Below are 24701 nucleotides of genomic sequence, written 5' to 3'. Positions count from 1 at the left end.
CCCCTTTAAATCTGAAGATATTTTTCAGTCTCTAAATTAATTTAATTTCTGTTCAGTTGGCTACAGAGGCCCAAAAATGCATTTATAGCTTTTAACAATTTTACTTTTTGTAATATTAAAAATTTAAATGTTTTCTTTCCCTAAAGAGGGTGGATGATGATTTTTTTTAATTACTTAAATATTACCAAGTATTGAAAATACTTGACAGATAAGAATATACTCACAGACAAGACTAAAACATCCATGGTTAAGTGGGCAAGGCCAATTCTAGTCCAAAAAAGTCCAAAAGATACTGTCAATTTTCTCCCACATCTAAGGTACAAGTCCTTTTAGTGCTCGTGTATGAATTTAGGGGTTTTTTTTAGAGCATCAGTCATTTCTGATAGCCTTGTGGTTAATGATGCAGACAGTTTAAGGACTCAAAGGCTCGACCTAACTGATAGGCTGTTTTGAGAAGGAGACACACAGGTGAAAGTGGGTGAGTTGTAGTACGAGAATAGCAAAGCAATGGCAAGGCTGATGATGTTCTGTCATGATCAGCCTTTACTGACTCTAATCATATTGTGGTACCCTGAACTACTTTCAGAGGGAATCTCATCACCACTCCTTTACCATCAGTGTGTTTTTGCTGCTGGCGTGATCTTCCATGACAGGTGTAGGCAGGTTCAGCAGCTTACAAACACATTCACTTATACACTACATAGATTCTTTCTTTCTCCAAAACACCGTTTCCACAGATTCTATAAATAAATAAAACTACAGGATTCTGGCTGAGTTATTATGTCAAATTCCTAGGACTTATGTTCCTAAAAGATGTGTCCCACATTGACCAGGGTGCCTTGTTATGACCGGAGTACATTTGTCCCTCCCTCTGGTATGCTGGAACATGTCAAGATGTCAAGGGCTGCATAAAGATATCTCCATATCGCTATCCAGAGAAGCCTAAATAGGGCCTTCATGGACAGACTTGTACCTGATCTATGCAATGTTTACTGCTAAGGCAATTCTTCCATGCTGAGCTAAGGAGTATTCTGAGAGAAGACATGCATCCCTTTCTTTTCAATGTTTATGAAAACATTTGTGCCAGCAACCGAGTTAATTATCTGTTTAGCAGCAAATGCCAGTGAGCAAGAGGATAACTATTACATCTTTTGCCTAAAGATGTGGACCTTTCGTTATCCAAAGGATTTTTCCTGACTGAGATAGTAAATTATACAGATTTGCTGCTCCTGCATCCACACATATGGCCTTAATCTCCCAAAGATAGGAAACTATAACATAGGGATATCATCGGAAGATACGACTTGCCACGAATCCTGTCGTCATTAAAGATAATGAGAGTATTGCTATATACTTCAGTGGCAGTAGAATTTCTACACTGTTTCTTAATTCTACTATAAGCATATTCAATAAACATAGAAAGATTATAAAAAATAATATAAACAAACCCTCTGATAGATGTAAAGCATAGAACTGTGGAAGGAGACATGATTAAAATTTCAATGAAGTACTGATTTCCTGTGATCTTCTTGTTACCTTTTCAAAGATGGCTTCTAGATCCGGTAAAGGAATGAGGAAAAAGTCACTAACATTTTCCTTCTCTTTGCAAAGTTATCCAAGTCTCATTTTCCTATTCAGCAATTCCTGATAAGTAATATAGTAATAGCAAGAGCAAATTTAAGACACTACTCTTAATTTTCAGGAAAGCAAAATTCCTACTTTACATGATTCCCCTCAAGTTCAAATGACTCAACACAGTCTCTCAGTGGGTTGTGAGTTGTGAAAGGTGGTGAAACCCTTTTATTACTTCAGGTTTTCCATATTTTAAATGTGAGCAGTACTTGACAGTTCACTGGTGTACAGAAAGGTTATTTTTATCTTGTGCAATTTCCTTTGATCTTTCTGCATGTAAATAGTGAACAAAGGTAAAAAACATGCCCCCTGCCCCCTTTGTTGTCCCCCCCTGCCCCCCCCCCCCCAAAAAAAAAAAAGCAAGGAAATGACAGATGTGAAATTAAGAAAACAATTTTGACTGGAAAATGCTTTGTTAAAATAGCTTAGAAATTTTTATTCTTGGTCCCCTTTGTGTATATGTTGTGACTTGATGACATCATGACAAGTCTTCCACTGCATACCAATAAAACGATAACACAAAGAATAAATCATTTCTATTGCCACAGAGTGGATTAGGGCTTCATGATATTAAGTAGTGTAATAGCACTGAAATAAGGGTCAATTTCTTTCCCAAAGAACAGAACTAAAATAATGAAATTATCCCTGAAGTTTTGCACAATAGTCAATATATTTTCCTGGCTTCTCATGTGATTTCCTTGTTTTCATGCTGTTTTCTGTGCTCTGAAATCCACTTGTCAAAAATGGCAGTACTGATGTTTAGAAATTACTTTTAAAAAATCACACTACTTTTGCCTTTCAGATATACTGCATTGCACCATACACATTTTCAAGATGTAAGTTCTCTGTATTTCACTTCATACTGTAGGTAATGAACAGCATTCACTATCAACACAAAGTTCAGCACCAACCACAAAGTCTTAGGGTTGGTTTTTTTTCCTCTTTCCCACAAGTGTCCCAGTTCCCTCATTGTCCTCTCTATGTGCATACTGTTTCTCACATAGATTGTGAACTGGTGAAGAAACCTGAGCATGAATTGTCCAAACTAGAGTCTACACAAGTTCTGAAGTATGGACATGAAATATGTCAGCTTTTGTTCCTGGCCCACTACAATCCCCCAAGGCAGTCCTTGATCCTGATGATGAGGACAGGACATGGTGGAGGAGACACAGTCATACAAATGCAAGTATTAGAGCTGTCATACCAAAAGTCATTAATGCTTCAACAGTACAGAGATGAAGTAATCCACATAATTTGGCTTGACATCAGCATCCTCTGGCACAGCTCCCAGACACCCTGTAACCATCTCTGCACATCCCACCCTGACAGGACACATTCTAACAAGACCTGAGAGTTAAATATCAGTAACACAGCAACTCTTGGTTTTGGGTGTGGTTTGTTTTTGTTTTTTTTAACTAGCCTACAGAGATATGTAGGCTATATCCTGGGCTGAGTTAAAAAAGTATGGCCAGCAGGTCGAGGGAGGTGATTCTGCCCCTCTACTCTGCTCTAGTGAGACCCCACTTGGAGTATGGCATTCAGCTCTGGTGTCCCTGGCATAGGAAAGACATGGACCTATTCAAATGGGTCCAGAGGAGGGCCACAAAAATTATCAGAGGGATTGAACACATCTCCTGTGAAGACAGGCTGAGAGAGTCGGGGTTGTTCAGCCTGCAGAAGAGAAGGCTCTGGGGAGACCTTATAGCAGCCTTCCAGTACCTAAAGGGGGCTTATAAGAAAGGAGAGAGACTTTTTACCAAGGCCTGTAGTGACAGGACAAGGGGCAAAGATTTTAAATTGAAAAAGGATAGATTTAGATTGGACATAAGGAAGAAATTTTTTATGAAGATGGTGGTGAGGCACTGGAACAGCTTGCCAAGAGAAGTTGTGGATGCCCCATCATTGGAAGTGTTCAAGGTGTGGTTGCATGGGGCTTTGAGCAACCCTGCATCTAGTGCAAGATGTCCCTGCCCATGTCAGTGGTGTTGGACTGAATGATCTGTAAAGGTCCATTCCAACCCAAACCATTTTGTGATTCTATGATCAATGAAGTAGCACTTCCCTGCCAATATTAATCTATTAGCTGATTAAAACCCAACTGCTTTACAGGCAACTGCATACCAAACTGTATAGGTCAGCCAGCAACCACAGGCTTTATATTGCCACAGTGAAAATGACGACTATAAACAGATCAGAAACCGATAGCACAATGCAAATGTGAAAACCAGAGCAGCATGCAACATGCAAGCAGGTATCAGGAATGAAAGAAGTCAACACAGAGATCAGAGATGAAGAAAAATATGATGAAGATGAAGAAAGAGAGCTACCAAAATGCAGAATATAGGGCTGAATATCCATGTATCTGGAGTAGCACTGGAGAAGTAAGAAGCAACAGAAGCATGTGGTAAACTTTAAAAGAAAAAAAAAAAAAAAGAAGATAAAAGAATCCATGAATACTAAACTTAACAGACTATTAGGGAAAGTGCAAAGGCGAAAAGTAGGAGAAGGAAGATGAGGAATGACAAATTGAAAGTTGAAATTGAACCTGTTGCTGGAGTGGAAATCCATGATGACTAAACCTTTGTATGAAAATTGCTACCACAGAATAGATCAAAAGCAATAACAGAAAAATGATCACAAGTGGGCACTGAAGTGTAATAAACATCTTAGAGAAGTCCTTGATAAATTCAGAGCTACTTCAACACCAGATTTTAATGAAAGATATGTATCTGACCAACTAAACATTAACAAACTCCTACTGGTATGTCAGCACGCACTGAGAATGAGGCCCTGAGCAAGGAAGCGAGCAGACAAATCAAGGCAGAAGGCTAACAACACTTGACAACAATAAACCTGGTTCAATAAGGGTGAAAGCAACTGTGGAAAAATCTCAAATCATAGTTAGAATATCAAAAAGGGTGAGCCTCTTGATGCACTGAAAGCTGTCTGCAGCACAATGCTTCACAGCATGAGGACAGATGTACCAGAGGTTAGGTCAGCCGTCCAGCAAACTGCGGTGTGTGTCTCCCAGTGGACTGCTGCCACATCCACAATGAGAACAGAACCGGCAAGCAGTTGATGGCTCCCAAACTCTTGGCTGTATATCACAGGTGGGAGGTTATAGCCTCATTGCACTGTTGTGCTAGTAGCCCTTAACAGACTTTTCTTTTGATAATACGCCAAGATGCTTATTGATCCCATTCATACTTCCTTGTACCCAAAACATCCCTCAGCAATGAATTGTACAACAGACCATCCGAAAACATTATTTCCTTTTGTTTTTATTGTGTTGTCTAATAATTTCAGAGAGTACCTCTCAATCTCTGTATTCAGGTAAATCATTAATGATCATTCTCTACGCAGCTTCTCTATGACACTGTTGATTTGATGTTTCTGTTACATCTCAACCACCTCTCTTTCCAAGAGGAACACACTTTACCCAGGTATTCTAGAAAGGGTCAAACTTTTCTACTTCAAATTTTTTTTTTTCAGCTTAATGTCTCTAATGTAAGGGCAAATACATAATTTTTTTTTTTTTTTTTTTTTTTTTTTAATTTCCTCAGGATATATAGAAGAAAGACTACAAACTGTTCAGAACCAGTTTCCTTCTAACAACACTTTGAGTGGTAAGGATAAGTCCTGGCTGCATGTGCTGATATGCAACTATAACAGGTTGAAACGTGGTCTCCTCACATTGCTTTTCACACTAGGATATAGTACTTATTTTGGGGACAATAAAAAGGTATGCACACTCTTCCAGTCACACTGCATGCAAGAAGTAGAATATGGCTAAGTTTGGTCAGCTCCATTTTCTGGGGTACATCAGTCAAAGTCCAGAATTTCAATCTGACTCTTTTCGGTTAATGATCAGGGGAGACTGAAAAACTCCCACATTTAAGAAGATTTACAAAAGTATTGACATTACAAACTCCACTAAAAATTTCTCTCAGAGGTTCTGTGAAATGTGATATGAGATCTAGAACTGTCATTTCAATCACTCTGATGCTTCTTATGTAGGAAATGAAATTTGACATTTTCTTACTTCAAGGATATTCTAGCTGACAAGGATGCCTAGCAAGTCATTTTTTCTTAAATTGATACAAAGGGTATTTATTCTACTATAACAAGTCCTGCTATATTATTCATGTATGAAATGTAATCATCACCACTAGAGATGCATGAAATAAAGCCACTAAATTCTGAAACCTCACAACTTGCCATAGCACAGGCTTTTTGTTTGAAACTGAACTCAAAGCCACTTTAAGAATAGTTTGTAAAGTAGAATTATGCCAAAAAGTCCGTTTTCCACTAGGACCCTGAGTTTTTCATTACAGAAATGGTTGGGGGGGTAGGGTGAGAGTGTTGATCAATCTGCTCTCTTGTCAGAAAAGGAATTGCAAGAAACATCTAGAATTGCAGAAATAACTGAAGAGGGAGCTTTGTGATGCTGTTTCACTTATTACAGAGCAGATCACCAGAATCCCCAAAGAAGAATCACTACCTCGTCTCACTGAGGAATGAAAAGGGAGGGAGTAGAGGGTGCGAAAGTAGATACTGCCTATGTGATTTGTGATCAGCTACCTGGTAGTACCTTAAATACATTTTTTTAGCCCTTCCTGTCTCTCTTTTTAGATGAATGGTAAGAGCCTGTGTGCAAATAATGTATATTTACTACACATATATTTGACACCAAACTGATCTTCTGTCAAGGGCATACCAAAACCATAACACAATAAGTAGCTCGGTCTAATTAAGGAAAACCTAATATAACCCTATAATCAAGGTTAAAAACTCAACTGTAACTGTGCGCTTCCACAACTAATACTATGGCTAAAAGATAAGAGTAATTAAAAATAAAATTTGTTCAGAGTGAGATATTTGCCTTTGAATTTGAAAATATTTGTAAAAGGTATAATATGCCCTATATCTCCATAACAGAAATGAAAAGATGAAAATGAAGATCTAAATGAATGTATTAAAAGACAAAACAATCACCTTAATCTGGTGTTTCAGAAATGAAGAAAACTTCCTTTAGATTCTTATCTGTCTTTAGACAAATTCTGCTCCTAAAAAAACTAAAGTTGTTTATTGATTTAGCACCATTCAAGAAATATATTTGAGGATTTATGTGTCGGAACTAAGTATGACTAACACATCACCCTTCGCATCTGAATGGCTGTAAAACTGATATTAAATTTGATGATTTTGTTACAGATCACAAATAATATATTATTAGGGCTGTGACTAACTTAGAAAATAATTTCAGAAGTAATTTTCTCTTTCATCCAAAGTGTTGTGAAATACATTAATTTCATTAAGGATTTCTTTGGAAGTGACCCAAGGCTTCCTCTTCAACAGACAACTAACAGCTCTTAGGGGTAAAACTTCCAAGGTGGCTGTCTAAGTTGGGATTGGTGATGCTTGTAATGCTTCACTCAGTGTAAATCCTGTTGTAGCAAAGTAAAACAAAGCCTTCCTGAAGGCTGGCTTTCATTGCTTCATGTCTGCAAGAGTAAAGGTGACCCTAATGATTCTCAGAGATGTTTCCTGCTGTCTGATCTAGAAATGATGCTCAGCGATTGTAACAGGGAGTGTCTCCCAGTTCGGCACGAGGCAGCTACAACATCAGATCCTATGAGCTGAGGAACTTAAAAGGGAGATGGCATGTGGGAATCCCTAGGGGTTCTAGGATTTACAACAATAACAACAACAAAAGCTGTAACTGCAGTCATATTGAACATTTCTACCTTGCAGATGCTGCAAGAGACAACTCACATCATGCTATGTAACACCAAATGAGACAAAATGATTTTACAAGACAACTAAGTTAGTTCTTTTTGATGGATTTACAACCCACAGTAAAATGCTCTAACATCAAAGTCCTTTATGTGAGAACATCTAAAATAGGACTGGTCAGCCTATACTGTGATAGCTCAGCCTGAATAAGAGATGGGGGTATTCAGAACATCAGAAGTATGCAAAGACACAAGCCACATTTTGCCTTAACAAAACAGAGGTCCTTTTCAGGACAGAAAGTATTTTTTCCCCAAACTGACAAAACTTTGAATATACAAAATTGTCTTGTTTTAAATCATGAGCAATGAATGTGCAACCACTATACCTGAAAACATTATGCTAGAGTGTCAAAGGTACAAATAGCAATGTACAAAAAAAAGGAAAGGGATCCACTGTGCTTCAGCCATCTGTCTTCCCATGTTTGGCCATATTCCAAATCATTATATCTAGTTTAAAATGCTGCTCAGGAGCTTGAGAAATCTAATTTGCACCATTATCAATATACTCAGCATAGATATTTTAGAATCAGGCCCTTAAAATACAACAATTTGGATTCTACACTGACAAGAACATAAAAATAACATGACAGGTACTAAAAATAGTAGCTGGAGAAAGAAGGCTGGCTTGTGTTTGTCTTTGTAGAACATAGTGCTATTCTATATTCATAGCAAATGTATCATTCTAATTTTCAATCAATATTCCATTACTTTCTAAGATAATACCTAATTGATAATAAGAGTAAAATCATTACAGTGGATTTGGTTGTTTACTTTTCTTAACAACTTGTAAAATAGGAAAATATCAAATGTGTTTTATATCTACTTAATTGCAAATTTATTTCGCATATAAACTTGCATAATAATTTTTCAATAATTTTTCATTATTATTTTTTTCTGATTTTGGACCTTGTTTTTCACACTTAAAGGGATAAAGTTTTATATTTGAAGGGAGATGTAAGGTTTTATATGAGATACTCAAAATACTAAGATTTTTAGTAATTGTACTCAATATAGCATTAATAATCAATCCTGAACTTAAACAACATATTTGCATTTTAAGTTTAATAACAGCCGACTTAAAAAAACCTAGACTGATCATTATAAAATCATCACAGAATATTAGAGTCCTTTACGTATTACTTATGCGTTGGAGTATCAAAAATCTATAATATACACATTGCAGATGAGCAAAAAGTGAATTGGATTGGGGTAAAGGTAATTATTTTTTCTTTTTTTCATAATATGTTTCACAATATAGTAAAGTATCCCTAGGTATCTTATGATGGACATGGTAGATATGTGATTTATATCATGACTTAAAGGTTACTACACTGCCCAAAATGATTGAGATACAGAATTTTGTGATTGTTCACATAATATCACCATTTCCTCTTTCTGTATCTACAGAAATTTGAATGAATAGAGCAAGCTAAGACAGCTACATTTACCTAAGATATTAAAATAGAATCTTTGCACTTTCTTCCGAGCAGGAACTATTTCAGGTATTATGATTATTCAAGGTAGATAAAAGCAAACACTATTCACCATCAATATAAGTAGGCTACCATGGACAGAGTCTTATTTTACTAACTTTTCAAATGTACTTTTAAGGAAAAGACATGTAAGTAAACTTCTCGGGGAGATTAAAATAAACGTAGATCAAGTAAGGAGACAAGTACACTCAACAGCCTATTCTTTTTCATTTTGAAACAAGCGTCCCATATAGTAAAAAAGGAATATCTTGAAAAAGAATATATTTTTAAATTGAAATTTTTACCAAAAAAAAAAAAGAGTATAATTTCCTGCAGTTTATTAAATCCTTTGCAGATTTCTGTGTCATACCAGTTCTGAATTCAAAGGGTAACTCTAGATCACTAAAGCTGTAAAACTGAGTTTTATAAGCATGTATATTTTTGACCAGTTTTGTTATTTGTCAGTATTAGTATTTGAGAGAGATGCTTAATTTTGGCTCAGAAAACTGCATTCCTTTCATTTAAATAATTTACCTCTAAATTTCCCTTTTCACTCCTCCAGCTACTCCTGTTCTGCTTGCTGATGTCACATTAAACACTCTGACCTAAAACCATCTGACGGAACAGCAACAAACTTCAGCCATGGTTTGATGGCAGCTAGAACAAAGGTTTCCTGAGAAATTTGAGGTTCTGAGGTTTAGTGGGAACTGGTGTGAGCAAAGGAAGACTTCATGTGCTGTTCCCTTTGGGTTTCTGCCAGAGCATTCAATTAAAGGCCCTACAGTTTCAAGTCTACAGAGTTCCAAACTTTCAAAAGGGGATCTGGCTTTCCAGCGGCAGTCAAGTATCTTTCTTTGCTGCTGAGAACTCCTTCTTTTCCTGACTGTTAGTATATAGGCACAATTGTTTCCGTGCTCCCAAAGTTGGCATCCCATGCTAGTAAATAAACTGAAAATGTGAATTTGAGGGATTTACTACGCATAGTAATTCTTTCTTGGAATGTGGTAAACAAATGACAGACTTACATAGGGATGAAAGAGGAAGAGGTGGTATCAGCTATCACAGATGTATGATCATCTCTTATTTAAAAGAGAAAAGGCAAAACAAAGGTCTATGTTACTAAGACTTGAGCCATCTTTGGTCCTAGAGTCTAATGTTTTTCATTCAACAGGAATCTCTGAAAATCCTAAAACAGCTGACAAGATGCTCTGGCTAGACATGGAGAAGATTAGGAAGTCAGTCAAGACATGTATTTTTACCAGAAAATCATTAAAAATTTCTTTCTTATTTTTAGACATTCAAGAAGAAAAAAAAAATCCATTCTCAAGTGAATCTAAACATATCATTTGAACATATCTAAACATAACATTTGAAGCATGGAGGCGACCGACAAGACTTTAAGCATGTGGTGTGAGAACACTGAACCACTGACGTTGTAGGCTGTGAGGAACATGACATAGTAAACATAGAGGCTGCAACTTTAATACTGTTACCCAGCCAACAGGCAGCCCAAAACTAACTGAGAGGCTGTTCTAGTACATATCTCAGTAGAAATAACTTCAGAGAAAAAATGGTAACAGAGTGTGAACACCTTTCAACTCACAGGTCTTTAGCCCTGGAAGTATCCAAACACTATGCACTTAAAAGGAAGATTGGAAAGAGGTCAGCACCTGGCAACTTACTAGCAACAGAATAACAACTTGTTCTCTTCAAAATTTCTGAAGGGCTTTGCGTTTTGAAGGGTCATAGGTTGTGATACAGCAAGATCCATCGTAAGAAATGCAATACACAATAATGAACATCAGATCTTCATCTCTTTCTTCAGAACAGACTACCGAATTATACCTTACACCTCATGCCCCTCAAAAATTACTATGGAAAACAAAACTACATTGAAAGAATAGAAGATTCATGCATTCCCTGCACAGAAATTGGTGAGAAAACCCTACAACTCTAACTCATTAAAAATATTTTCAGTTACTGAACAGACCTTCCTAACCCTCAGGAGGTCAAATATAGGACATGTGTGATTATAGTTCTTTAGACAAACTACCAGACACAGGATATATTTTCTTACATTAAAAAAAAAAAAAAAAAAAAAAAAAAAAAAAAGGCAAAAAAAGCGCCTTGTTATCATTCTGTTGATACTCCTTTATGTTTCTACAAAGGGTCTTGACAAAAAATGAGCACTCTCCTTCCAGGTGCCTCTGTGCAACCACAGTAATATTAAGGCCTTTTCCTCTAAAGAGGTTAGAACTTCTCTCTGCCTACAAATAATTTTTTGGGAAATACATGTGGGACAATCTAAAGGAAATATTGCATTATACCAGATTTAAATGGAAGGTGTTCCTTTTTATAATATGTTTTGGGTTTTTTTAAGTTAATTTTATGACCAGTTGGCAGTCAAGTGAACTAATGTCTCCTCTAATAAACCTGCAGGTTCATTAACCCAACCACAATAAACATATCACACATACTGAAAAGTAAATGACATACAATTTTTAAAAGGTGATAAAATAAATCAAGATTTGTAGCTGTAACTTACTGTAATCATATCTTTCTCCAAATGATATTTGATTGTTGACCTAGCCTTGCACCCAAATATTTTGAACTGATACTTTTTCTGGCATTATATAATTACAGAATAACACGTAACTCTGGAAAAGTAAGGCAGAGAAGAGGATGTTCTTTTTAACAGTCCTTTTTTTCATGAATTAATCAGAATTTTTGCCAAGCTGTTCTGTAGCAGATTCAGATAAGTTTGTTTCACCAAATACTTGAAAAACAAAAATAGCACCTACTTTAAATGCCACAGGTTCCTGTTCAAAATATTAAAATTGAGTGTTTTAGGGGGGGAAGTAAATTCAACAAAAAAATAAATATTTCAGACATATTTTGTCAAAACAAAACCCCTACAAATGTATTTCAAAGTAAATTTGATCAGTCAGTTACAAATACCTTTGGGACTGCACAGTCATTTTTATACTTGCAAGTGTGTTACGATGCAGCAAATAAGCACTTCACAACCTAGAAGGATCATACCTGAAATGGCTTAGAGCTGCTGATGTAGAGTGTCTGTCTGATCCATCGGTTTCCTTGATTTCCAAACTTGTACCACAACAGCCATCCCTTGGTATTACTCACAGTTCTCTGGAAGACTGACAGCTTGTAAACTTCCTTTCCAAACATATGATAATGAAAGCGGAAAATGCAGGTTCCATTGCCAGAAGGGTTGAAGAGAGGACTAAGCAAAACTGCTTTATCTTGGAACTGGCGTGGCTCAGAGGATTCCACGTAGAGGTAGTGTCCCCTGGCTGTGCCTGTTGTGTGATCCTTTAATGGGCCTGTATTAACCGTGGGGGTTGGACCCTGTATTCTGATCCAGTCAAAGTCATCCTCAACGCCCTGCTCCCAATTGCACAGCCCATTTTCAAAGTCACACTGTAGGTCAGGGTCTGAAATGTAAACAGAACAGACTGTCAAGTGAAAGCAGTATTGAAAGGTGATCATGCTTGAATATCTTTGTCTCCTTGCAAAAATTTCTAATGTAGAGAAAAATTGCATATCTTCTTCTCCTTGCAAAAATTCCCTTCTGAAGAATAAATATACCCTTGCCTGGACAAAAAAGAAAAATAAATCTTTACTTAATCACCTCCTCTTTTGATATATATCTGACGAGCTGTACATAATTAATTTATTGCATAAACAGAACTGTGAATAACATTTTATTATTCATATTATTAAATGTATGTATTTTTATAATTAAAGCATGAAAAGTTCTTTAACTGAAATTTAACCGAGTGAAGGAGTTAAAACTGAGGTTAATTGGATGAAATAAACCACAGGATATAGTCTCGTAGGTATGTGCAATAAGTGACTTAGTATGTTTTTGCATGGCAGAAATAGTCCTAAAAATGGGTTGTGTTTTAGATCTGTATTATCCACAATAATAGTAACATGATAGCTTTATCGAAGCTAAATTCGAGAGGCATTTATAACACAGCTGCACGTTATTATTTGACACAAAGGCAAAATATATTGATTAGACCTATCGTAAAAAAATAAAATGTGTATCAAAGGTGGAGAACTTCCAGATCATCTTTGCATCTGCCCTTCATAAACAGTAACTGACATAATAGCCTTTTTTTTTTTTTTAATTAAGCTGTTATTTTTTATGATGTTTAAAACTGCAAGTCATATGGTACTCTCTTATTATAGATCTGAAAATGGGTTATAAACAAGATAGACATTTTACAAGTGGGAAAACTGAAGTAGGCTGGAAAGCCTTCACTTTCTTTTAAATTCAGATCAGTTTTAAGTTGATATTCAGCTAATATCAGTACAGGCTGGTATCCCCTCGAGCATGTAAGGTGTCCCCTGTTTCTCAAACTCATTGTGATTTGCATAATTTAGTTACCTCAGGATGTGATAAAGGACCTACTATTTAATTTTATTTTATATTAATGTTCTTGAGTTCTTAAAATGGATGAATGCATGCTTTGGGAAGAAATTCAACAGCACCTTTCAGCACTGCCAGGTGAATGTCAAAAATGTGAATGACCCACAGCTTTCCTCAGTACTTAGGAGTTCTTTCTTTGAAAGGGGCAATTATGCCCAGCATGACTAATATCTTCTAGTACAGATATTTTAATGTTCTATAGATAGAATATAGGTCATAAAAAGAGATAGGTCATACATTCCTCCCAGTCCATATACGTCTTCCACTGTACTTCCATCAGTATAACCAAAGACAGCATGTTAATCCAAATGAACTGGCAGATTGTGAATCCCGTCCTTTAAAGTAAACTTGTAATGCATGTGTGTGTTCTACAAAAGTTAAAGAAATATGACTCATTTGGATAAAGGAGATTGAAATCTATTTACCCGCAGTTGTAAATCACCATATGCATTTAAGTTAAAAATTTTCAATCTGTTTCACCAGTAACTATATTCAGTTGAGTCGTCACTAGCTGTGACATTGATAGGCTGTAACAGTACTGTGCTTTTTACCCCAGGGAGGAATTTGGCAAGTAAATTTTGGGTTGATATAAAGTAAGCAATAATGGAAAGTACTTACTACAGTTGTCTTCATCTGATCCATCCCCACAGTTATCCACAAGATCACAGACCAATAAACTGTCGATACATGCTTTTGTGTCTCTACACCAGAAACGATTAGCACCTGCACAACTTAATGCTGGAGGTGGAAGAGCACAGTTTTCAAATGTAATATCATCAATTGCTGAGACGCCATCATAAAAACCCAGACTGATTTTATCAAGTGATAATTGGAAAGGACGTGGAAGGCGTCCAAGCTGAATGACTGCCTTCAACCATTGATTTCCCTCGTTGTAATATGCCCTCCAAAGGACAGTAGGCTGTTTCAGTCCATCCACAAGCAATTGCATCTCTGCTGCCCCAACTGACCATCCATAATTGTAATACCTAAAATGATGAAAAAAAGAAGTTAAGGGTGCAAAAAATGAGTATGGACCACTTCACATATAATGGCCAGTATCTTTTCTTTCAGAGCTACATGAAATATAGGAAGTCCACAGTGCCTATTTCCTGTTTATTTGTAATTCAGTCCACTTTCTGTATGATGGTAGGGAAGGCTACTGCATCAGTCTAGGGCTTATTTCAAGAATCGAAGATTATGAGAGAAGAAGCATACTTCATTAATTTAAACCCCATAACTGAAGAGACACATTTGCTTTCATATTAAGCAATGAACACTGCTCACTCACGATACATAATATGTTTTTTCTAAATTTAATACATAATTGTAAAGTTTCAAGAAAGAAAAACAGAACACTTACTGAACACAAAAGTACACCTATCTGTGCTAGTTATTGTTAACTTGTTGCATTTTACAGCATTATTGGAGAATCTCAAAGTATTTAAAAATCATAAATACTTAGGTGAGCAATCATACAACAAGACTGGGAACAGAGCCAGGAACAGGACCAATAACTTGTAATTTCCAGACCTACACTCCAACATCAAGTCTTGAATCTTTGATAAAAATCTGTCGTCTTCCTGTGGTAAATGTATTTGATATTACTGTGAAAAACTGCACTTAATAATAAGTCAGGCCAAACATTTATTTAAACAGTAGCACTACTTTTGACCTTAGTAAACAAATTATCACAGTTTACTTTTTCTGTCCCTCTTTGACAAGACTGCACAAAGACTGAGACAAGATAATAACTGAAAGGGGGTTTTGTTTTCCTTATACATAAAGAAAGGATTAGAAGCAAAGCTCCAATTCTTGTGCTGGAGGTTTCGCTTAATGATGCTACAATCTAATTTTGGATACTCTAGGTGACTCAGGGAGCTACTAGATTTTTGGATGGTTTCCTGTTCTTGAACAAAATTCCACATTTTCAAATTTACTTAACCAAAGTAGAAATGTTAGCAAAATGATTGTGGTATTTATCTATATGTATGCAGACACAATCCTTTAATATAATTTTGCTCAAAGCGTGACAACAAAGTCTTCCCATGTTTCAGTTCTGTTCTCCAAGTGCTTCAGCTTATTTCTGCATATTGTTCACAATGAAGACTATATGATTAAAGAATAAAAAGAAATAAATACTGCAGAGGAAGGTGTGTCTATTTCAAAGAGAAAAAAATACTGCAGAGGAAGGTGTGTCTATTTCAAACTATAACCTCAATTTCAGTCCAAGAGAAGCAACATGAGATGATCCATTAATTTGAAATCTAAATTATTTCATACCAAAAGGACAATGTGCAATTTGATCCAGTTTGCCTGAACTTTGGGCTTCGTAGCTGAGCTACCTGTGAAATGCTGCTGCTGTTTTTCAGAATGAACATGAAATGACCTATCAAAATAAAACAGAAAACAACTTTTCAGGTTGAAGAAAGAAAGTGTTTCTAAGGGTTTTTAAAGCATTCATGGCCTCCGCTTAAAATCTAATTAAAAAGCAGTTGTATCTATTCCAATTCTCTGTTCCTAGGCCTGGCTTGTCTTACCTTCAGATTTGTTGCAGGTGTGATCCTGCGGAGGAGCTTGCTTCTGAAAAGCTGGTGCAAGAGCACTACTGGAACTTCTTACCCAGTCAAAGTCATCTGCATTTGCCGTTTCAATCCAGCCACAGCTCTCTCTTTCAAAGTCACATACAGCAGCTGAAATGAAGTAAGAGACATTTTACTCATTCTCTGTACATAACGCTGCTAAACAGGCTTTGCAGTATGAAAAGGAAATAAAACGTTTCTAATAAGTCACTGATATTCTAGAAAGAAGTCTAGGAAAGCGGTGTGGGGAGGCAGAGTACAAGTTGGGGGATTTGTTTTAAAACAGTTGGGTAAAACAGCAGTCCCACAGAAACAACCAAGCCATCATCGTATGCAATGTATTCAGTAAAACAAGTCTTGCCCTCTAAAGGCACCGCAGCCAAAGCACTCAAAGCAGGTGAGGAGGCGGTGAAAACAGACTTCACAGTCCTCACATTACACAGCAAGAACATAGAGCACACAGAGCAGTAACAAGCCTTCTGCAAGATCTTTTAGGGAATCGATACTGGAGCCAGAAGTCAAATCCCTTATTTCCTGAATCTCAGCAAGCATACCAATAATAACAAAACCCTTCCTCTAGTTATAATAGGAATTAAGCTAAATATCAGGTATTACTGAGACACTATGATATTGGTAAAAGGAGGAAATCTCTGAAACACAAATTACTGCAGTGAAAAAGATTTGAAAAACATATTCAAGCTGCATTCTTCAGGTCTTCATTTAAAAGAACAATGATATTTTAGAAAATCTGTATAATGCAAAATAAAGGAAAGAAAGGAGCGGAAGAGTGTCATGTATGAGCAAATGTGAATTGACAAATATTTATTATGTTAAAATCAAGAAACATCAGTTTTTCTATTCTGCACTTTAAAAAAATGCTCATTAAATCACAAAATGGTATTTTTGAGTCCTGTAATTATAACAGGCTTTTAATGGAAAACATTAAGAAAATAATTTCAAGATTTTTTTAAGCAATAATTTATTAGTTACATATAGAATAAATAAAAAAATATTCAGACATGACTGTCAGAATCTACCATTGTGTTATAACATCTTACCACAAGTTCCAGTGGCCATATCTCTAAGGTATAGAAAATGGATATTTCAGAATCAAATGCAGTCTCTTGGAGAATATGATTACATAAACGTTTATTTATGGAAGATATAGGAGGGGGGTTGATTTTTTTTTTTCTTATGAACTGTGTCACGTTAAGTTATACATAATTTGTTAGAAAGAATGAAAAAATTACTAATCAGCCAAGTTAGTGTTATTTTTGGTTAGGGCTTCTAAAAAGACAAGATTCTGTGGATTATTAAGCAAAGCACATAGAAACCCACAGTTAGAATCATAGAACAGAATCATAGAATGGTTTGGGTTGGAAGGGACCTTAAACATCATCTAGTTCCAAATCCTACACCTACTACAGCAAGTTGCTCAAAGCGTCATCCAACTCGGCCTTGTTGTTAATGCTGCTTCAAAAAAACCAAATCATTCCACAAATAGGGAAGACCAAATAACATCTAAGAGATCAAATAAAATATGAATCCATTATACATATGGTGTATGTGGGTCAGAAATGTCAATGATAAAAAGATGAAAATCAAATGTGACAAAAAAAACAGAAGGAAGAAATTTTTTGATAGAATGTTTTGATAGTATAAAATGAAGACAAAAATATTTGCAAATATTCAGGGATCTAGTCATGATGGCAATGACTGAAAATCCACCACCAGAACATAATGATGAGAGAATATGGAGAGCTATTTCTGATTTGCTTTTTGCTTGATAGAAGAAACTGTCCCTATTCCTGGGAGGACAGCAACAAAGAACATGAGAAACCTTGGACACAGCTAGTTACACCAAAACAGGCAAATAAACAAGATAAAACTGTTAAGTCTGATCCCAGACTTCTTGTATCTGTAACTTGTAACAGAGACAAAACATAAAAGAAAGGATGCACCAGACCATACACTTAACTTAAGCATGGATGAATACATTGAGATAAAATAACCTTGAAACCTTCAACTAAATCTCAAACCAACTATTTAACACCTAGGGAAGGTACAAGAATAGAGCAAGCTTGTAGAGCCTGGGTGAAATGGACTTGGTTCTTGATGCTTGATAACACTTCAATTACCTAATTGTCCCATAACCTCTTTGACTGGCACTTCCATTTCAGACAGATTATCCTAGAAAAAAAGGGTGTTGCTTGGGTACCTCTGCAGTTTCTTTCACGGTGAACACACACAAACTTATCTGCCTTCTCTCCTAGTACTTTATTTTCTGCCTTTCTCCTATTTCTTATTTTCTTACATGCTCTCTTTATACTCTAAGCATCAAGTGGCCCTATAGACTCTGCCAGGCTGTCTTCTCCTCATGTGTTTGAGGAATATGTTGCTAGTTTTCTTAAATTTTGTTTTGTCATCCTTACCGTGTTTTGACATTTAACCTACCAGAATTTGTCATCTTTTCTACCTTTTCCATTTGGACATTACTCCAGCTATTTGTTTGATGCTTTTTTACTTCTAATAGTATCCATGCCACCTGTATGGATATATTTTTCTTTGCTGCCCATTTTAGCATCTTTTTTAACAAGCTCCCTCAATAATCATGAAGGAACCAAAGTCATACTGTGAGCATAGCATTTAATGGTAATGGGCTTTACTGCTGTTTTGAAAAAGCTGCCTTTACATCTTCAGCAGAGTTAGTTTTCTCTGGGCTGACTTGTTACCACAAGACACAAAAAAGAATTTAAGAAGTCCTACTGAAAACTGTATTTAAAAACAAATGTTAAGACATTAACATTTCTACAAGACTGCAAGTTCATCAATCTCTATATCCCACAAAAATCTCTCCCTGTCTCTTGGCCCATGTATGTTTATGCAGAATACACCATAAAAAAATCCAGGTGAAGGCATATCATCATCATTACTGGCTTACAACTTTTTCCTTTACTTAAAGGTTGTTTAAAAAGGCTCGAATATGCCAATAGACTTTACACTTTTTTTTTAATCAGTAATTTTAAGATAAATTTAGGAACTTAGAGCTAGATGTCATAAAGAAGACAGTCTTTAAATCTAGGAATGAAAACCAGTTTAACTCTGGACATACTCATGCTAATAAATTATTTTATACAGGGGGTTAATACAAACACACTGAAAAGTGTTACATCTGCCTTCCCATATTCATGTTTTCTATCACAGCTACTATTTGCTAATGTCATGATGTATACACATTCAAACACTGTACTTTGTAGATGCACTGGGCTCATTTCCACAGTAAAAAAAAAAAAAAAAAAAAAGAATATTGGTCAATTAAAAAAAAGTATTACAAAAGTTCATCGGTAATAAGCAATGCTAACTGGGAAAAAAGACAAAAACCATGTCGCTGTTTGAAGGTCGAACACATTTGATCTTCACAAAATTCCAGTTCGAAATCTCCCTTACCTCACTTTCCATCCCCAAATATTATATGCTATAGTTTTGGATAAAAACAAAAATAAAAAAGAAAACTACTTCCACATAAAGATTTAGAGTAAAAAGTTGAATGTTAACCTAATTTGCATGATGATATTCTCATATATACGAAATCACAGTTTAAATCCAACATTTATTTAGGACAGACAGATATGGTAATCTCCTGTAAGGATGGCTGCAGGAAACAAAGCACTCCAGAACAATGTCTGCTGCTAATTTCTGTTGGGAAATCCACTGCAATAGCCATGAAATTGCAACAGACCTACTTGTGATTTCAGTCATGTGGGTTTTTTAGTAATAGACAAACATGACTTGTCTGTAACACATAGGCGTATATCTCTTACGAAATGAGGAAGAGTTTTGCATGTAAGAGAAGCAAAATAGGCAGAGGGAAAAGATTTTGATATAAATAAATCTAGTGATTTCACTGTGCACCTACATTTTTAACAAGCCAACTGCACTACAAGTCTCCTAACACTAACTTAACCGTAGGATTTGTAAAGATTGAGATTTTTACAGGGGGAAATAAAATTCTGTGGGTGCACACACAACACTAATCAACCCTGCATCTAACCTAAATATTGCCCACAGAAAATAACTGTATTGTCACATGTAATAGTTACAATTTCATTTTCTAAATAATATCAGAATAATCTTCACTACACAACGCTGATTTTGATGGCAGTCCATTCTGTGCAGTGAGGCAGATATGCAATTATCTAACTATTAACAGCATTTTTAAGTGAAATAGCATCAAAAAACACTGGTTTATTAAACCTGACATTTTCTGGAAATCTTTTGATTCCTATGATACTGTCATTTGCAAAAACTTCTGAGGTTCTGAATGTAAGTGATTGCAGTATATTGATATGGGAAATAGTCCTAAAGTAGTAAAAGCCTCCAAAATAATCAAATTACATTTGATTGACTTTTTCATTGGAAAGATAGCAAATTACATCCAAATCTCTCCTCCATTCAAAAGCCTTAATGAAATCTGAAGAGAATTAAATCTCTTAAACAACACAATAACCTGGTGATTTAGGCTGTTGGATACCCAGGTCCAGGTGAAATAAAATTAGAGAAATTTATGTATTCTTTAACAAGTGCTAGGCTTCCTACATCCATTAGAATGCTCCTTCTATATAACTGAAGGGGAAAGTTCCTGTTTTTACTGAACTAAGCAAAGATAAGATCTGATGGTCATTATTCAGGCTATCTTCTTACTTATCCTGTGTTCTCTGCCACTGAAGCTTATGCAATATTCGTTGCCACACTGCATAATTTGCAAGAAACTAGATAGGTGTAACTATACAACAACAAGATGTATTTTTTTTTTTTTGCCCAGAAATATTACATAGACATTTGCTGACAGAAATAGAAAAGTCAGATGCATGACTTCTGGGTTCTACAGAAATTCTGAAAGTGTGTGTGGTCTCTGGCAGAAAAACGCCCTTGCTCTTTCCTCAGTGTTCTTCCTTTCCACAGCTTATCTCCCCTTTTGCCTATTCCACAACCGTTCTTCTCTGACCTCTTACCTCAGTCTTAGTCTTACTGGAAAGCTGGAAATCATCACTGTTTCTCCTCATTTCCCCAGAGAGCTCCTTGCTCCAAGTCCTCTCACGTGGTCTCAGTTCTCTGCCACTTACTGCCACGCTTCATACTGACCCTTCCCAAACCATCACTGTTCCACATCTGTATTCTTCATTCCCATCTTCTCCTTGGTTTATTCTCTCTTGCCAAACTTTTAATCTTTCATTATTGTTCTCTCTCCTGACACTGAATCATTGGCTCTTTGACCAGCTGGTCTTAATCCTTCCCCCCGGCAGCCTGGGTCCTTCCTGCCCTGGTTTCCTCCAGCTCCCCAGTTACTTCTCTCCCACACCAGCAAGTGCAAGCAACGCAGAACTTTGGAGCTATTCCTTGTTCACGGCCAAAGGTGGTTTCCTGTCTCTGTAGATGGCATTGTAGTCCCATTCCTTCCCCATTTAACTTCCTCAGACTGATCGTAAGTTTGCAGTTGTCTATGCACTTCCAGTCTTAGGTCCCTTCTCCAATTTACAAGCTGACAGTCTTTTCACTCCTTGAACTTAAGCCCATACTTATGATCTGGCTGTTGTTCCTGGACTCACCTTTAAAAAACAACTGATTTGTCTGGCTGAAATGAAGGAGTAGCAAACACATAAGACAGACATGTCTTATATGCAAGATTTTGACTCTAAAAATGAGATTTTGGAAGAGTTGCCTTATAACCATGGAAGAATTTTTATGCTTTGGAGAGATTAATAATGGGTAATATGGGGAATGTTTCTTACAATACTAAGGAAATTTTTATTACTTATACAAAGGTAGCCATTAGAAACCCGATAATGTTTATAGTTAAACAATTATGTCACAAAAGTAGGTTTTTAAGAAATGACACATGCATCATTCCCTTTGCCTTCTAAATCAAATTAAGCTACATAGAACTCTGTACTAACATATAGATTATGTCCAGTTTATTAATTACTTAAGACTAGCTTTATCATCCTTATGCTGCCCTAGATTGTGCAACATAGAAATAATAACTATTAAATGCATATTTCATTTATAAAGACATAAGTACAAAACAATATTATGTGTATATGTTATATTTTAATCCAAATGTAAATTATTTCATATTTATTTTATATATAAACCCATATCATTATTTCTGATAATCCACACCATAAGTAGACAGGGGAAAAAAAAATACAAAAAACAGAGCATGAAGGATGAATTTCCAAAGGTCAGGCAGAATACCAGGAATACATTCATGTTACCAGATTACTTTCCAATCTGATCTTATTCCCGATTCCATCATCATCATTCTTAGGTCGGAAAAGTGAGCATTTAGACTGCACGAAATGCATAGGATGTAGACCTTAGAAATTATACTGTACATTCATCTTCCAGAGAACAAACACACAATGTGATAGGTATGTTAGGTCACTGCTGTAAATCTGCAGCTTGTAAATGGCAGTCGCTTCTCTGTTCTGCTTTAATGCATGGAAGTCATATATAATACTTTATAGCCATAGTAAATTCTTCAGCTGTAGAAGAAAAGCTGTGAGCTAATACTCAGGTGTGGCAGCGCTCAAGGAAGAGAACATTTAATACTTTTTTTTTTTTTGGTTACTTTTCTCAAATAGTCAGGATAAATTTGAAGGATTTTTTCAGTCCAGGATGTGTTTTTGTAAAATGCAACTAAAAGAAAGAATAATCTCAACAAGTGTCAGTATCAAGAACATGAATGTGGTTCTAAGACCAAAGCGGAGCAAACAAATTCACTGACTGACAGTCTTGTATATGAAGAGAAGTAACAGTTTATTGCAGAATGGGGAGCTCAGAAATCTACACTGAGATAAGGAAGACAGTCCAAGAAGTGGAGATCTTCTACTGAATTCTTCCAGTTCTGACAGAAAGAGCAACTCATTTGAGAGGTAATGAAAATCAAGAGATGATTCAAGGATTGATGCTGAGAGATGAGAAAACTGCATGGAGACCCTGCTTGTTCAGGGGACATGGTGGAGCCAAGCATCTAAAGAAATCATCTTGCTGGAATTTAAGATAAAAAGATTTAAATGAAAACTATTTTGAAAGATATTTTAAGCCCGTGTCATATTTTTGCTTGGTTCTCATACCAAGAGGAAAAACTTGTATTAACAAGGTAAAGGAGCATACAATAACCAGCAGATGGAACATCATGGGGAAAAAAATGTTAATATTGATGAAAGGAACAATGTAGTTGTAGGTGGTGAAGTCGTCAAAACATCTGTGCTTAGCCAAGCTAAGAAATTAGGAAAAGTAGCTGAGAAAAATGAAATACTTGCATCCAATTGCAAGAATATACATAATAAAACATAGAAAGTAATGGTACACTACATAAATGCGAAGATGGTGACATACCATTTGAGAATTATAAGAGCTATTCTAATGCTTAGACTACCAGACTAACATGCTGAAAGGCAAGTTTATTGCTTGGAAACAGTCAATTTGCCAAACTACTTGCAGAGACATTTGTGTACCTACATTCTGCTTCCAACATTACAAGCAGCAGTGCTAGCACACACTGAGCCAACTCAGCAGTACAACAATGATTTATAAGTAAGCAATATATTTGGAGTGAATATCACCATAAATATAAAGGCTCCATAGTTTAACCTTTAGCATGGCATTGTTAATGTATCATCTGGGCAAGTGAGACTTCGGTATTATACAAGTTTCTTCAGTGATATAATTAGAGAAAAAAGAAAATCAGTTGCCCTATAGGAAGCTTGTGATTAAGGATAATCTAGGACTGGTTAAAACCTAACTGGACATTTGTCTTCATTTTTAGGTACAACGTTGTCATAGAAACACAGGCTGAATAGCTAAAAGGAAGGCTGTTTTGAAATATAAATAACCATTTTTGAAGTGAAAACAGTAGATTTTAGTTTTCTTTATTAAAAGCTACCAGTTAACTGCTATCCCAGAGCAGTGAAAGGAATGCTGCATACAACTAAATGTATTTGGAAAGTTTTTAATTAAACTGTTGATTTGGAAGTCTTGTTATTTGGTCAAAGAACAAAATCCCAGTGTCTGAGTTTAAGGGTAGTGGGAGAGCAATCCAGACTGTCATAACCCAATAATACATAGGAAGTGTAAGCACATTTTGAGAAGAAGTACAAAAACCATGAAGTAATTCAAAAAGCAGTAGAGTACAGTAAGATTTTTAATGTGAGTAACATGGGCAGGGAGGGAGTAAAGTAGTAAAAACTCTTCTCGGTGGTACACAGTGAAATGAGTAGAAGCAATAGGCACTTGTGGTTGTTGTACTGTCAGGGGGGTCAAACACTGGAACAGGTTGCCCTGAGCAGCTGTGTAGTCTTCATCCGCAGAGATATTCAGAACCTGACTGTGTAAGGTCCTGGGCACTCTGCTCTGGTGGACCCTGCTTTAACTGGATGAGCTTCAAGGACCCCTTCTAACCTCAACTGTTCCATGGTAACAGCAGAATTTTTTCCCCAACTTCACTCTGGCCCACAAGAGGAAAGATAATCTGCCTAGTAAACATTTAATAGTTATTTCTGGTTTTAGCTAATCGGACAGTTACCTAATAAAACAGAATGCAGTTTCCTGACTTCAAGCTCTGTATTTTTTTGGATACAAATCTTTCTAAACAACTAAACCACTGCACACCAGTGTTGTAGCCAAGAAAGATTGAATACTAGAACTGCAGAGAAATTGCATGAATAGAAATAGAAGCTGTAATTATTTCATTTATCTGCTA

General features: G+C 36.1%; 1 protein-coding gene across 1 annotated transcript in view; it reads right to left on the bottom strand.

Moving 5' to 3' along the window:
* Nucleotides 1–24701, bottom strand: part of MALRD1 (MAM and LDL receptor class A domain containing 1) — a 291220-nt gene that overhangs the window by 212913 nt on the left and 53606 nt on the right. Inside the window, exons 14-17 of the mRNA XM_049798440.1 lie at nt 15896–16048; nt 15639–15744; nt 13977–14344; nt 11942–12354 (exon numbers count right to left, since the gene is read on the bottom strand). Coding sequence (XP_049654397.1) covers nt 11942–12354; nt 13977–14344; nt 15639–15744; nt 15896–16048 — 1040 coding nt within the window. The remainder of the gene's footprint in view (nt 1–11941; nt 12355–13976; nt 14345–15638; nt 15745–15895; nt 16049–24701) is intronic.

Source organism: Accipiter gentilis, chromosome 4 (genome assembly GCF_929443795.1).
Source record: "Accipiter gentilis chromosome 4, bAccGen1.1, whole genome shotgun sequence".
In the NCBI taxonomy this organism is placed as follows: Eukaryota; Metazoa; Chordata; class Aves; order Accipitriformes; family Accipitridae; genus Astur; species Astur gentilis.
The sequence above is the reverse complement of the archived record's forward strand: the minus strand, read 5'-3'. Positions and strand labels throughout refer to the sequence as shown.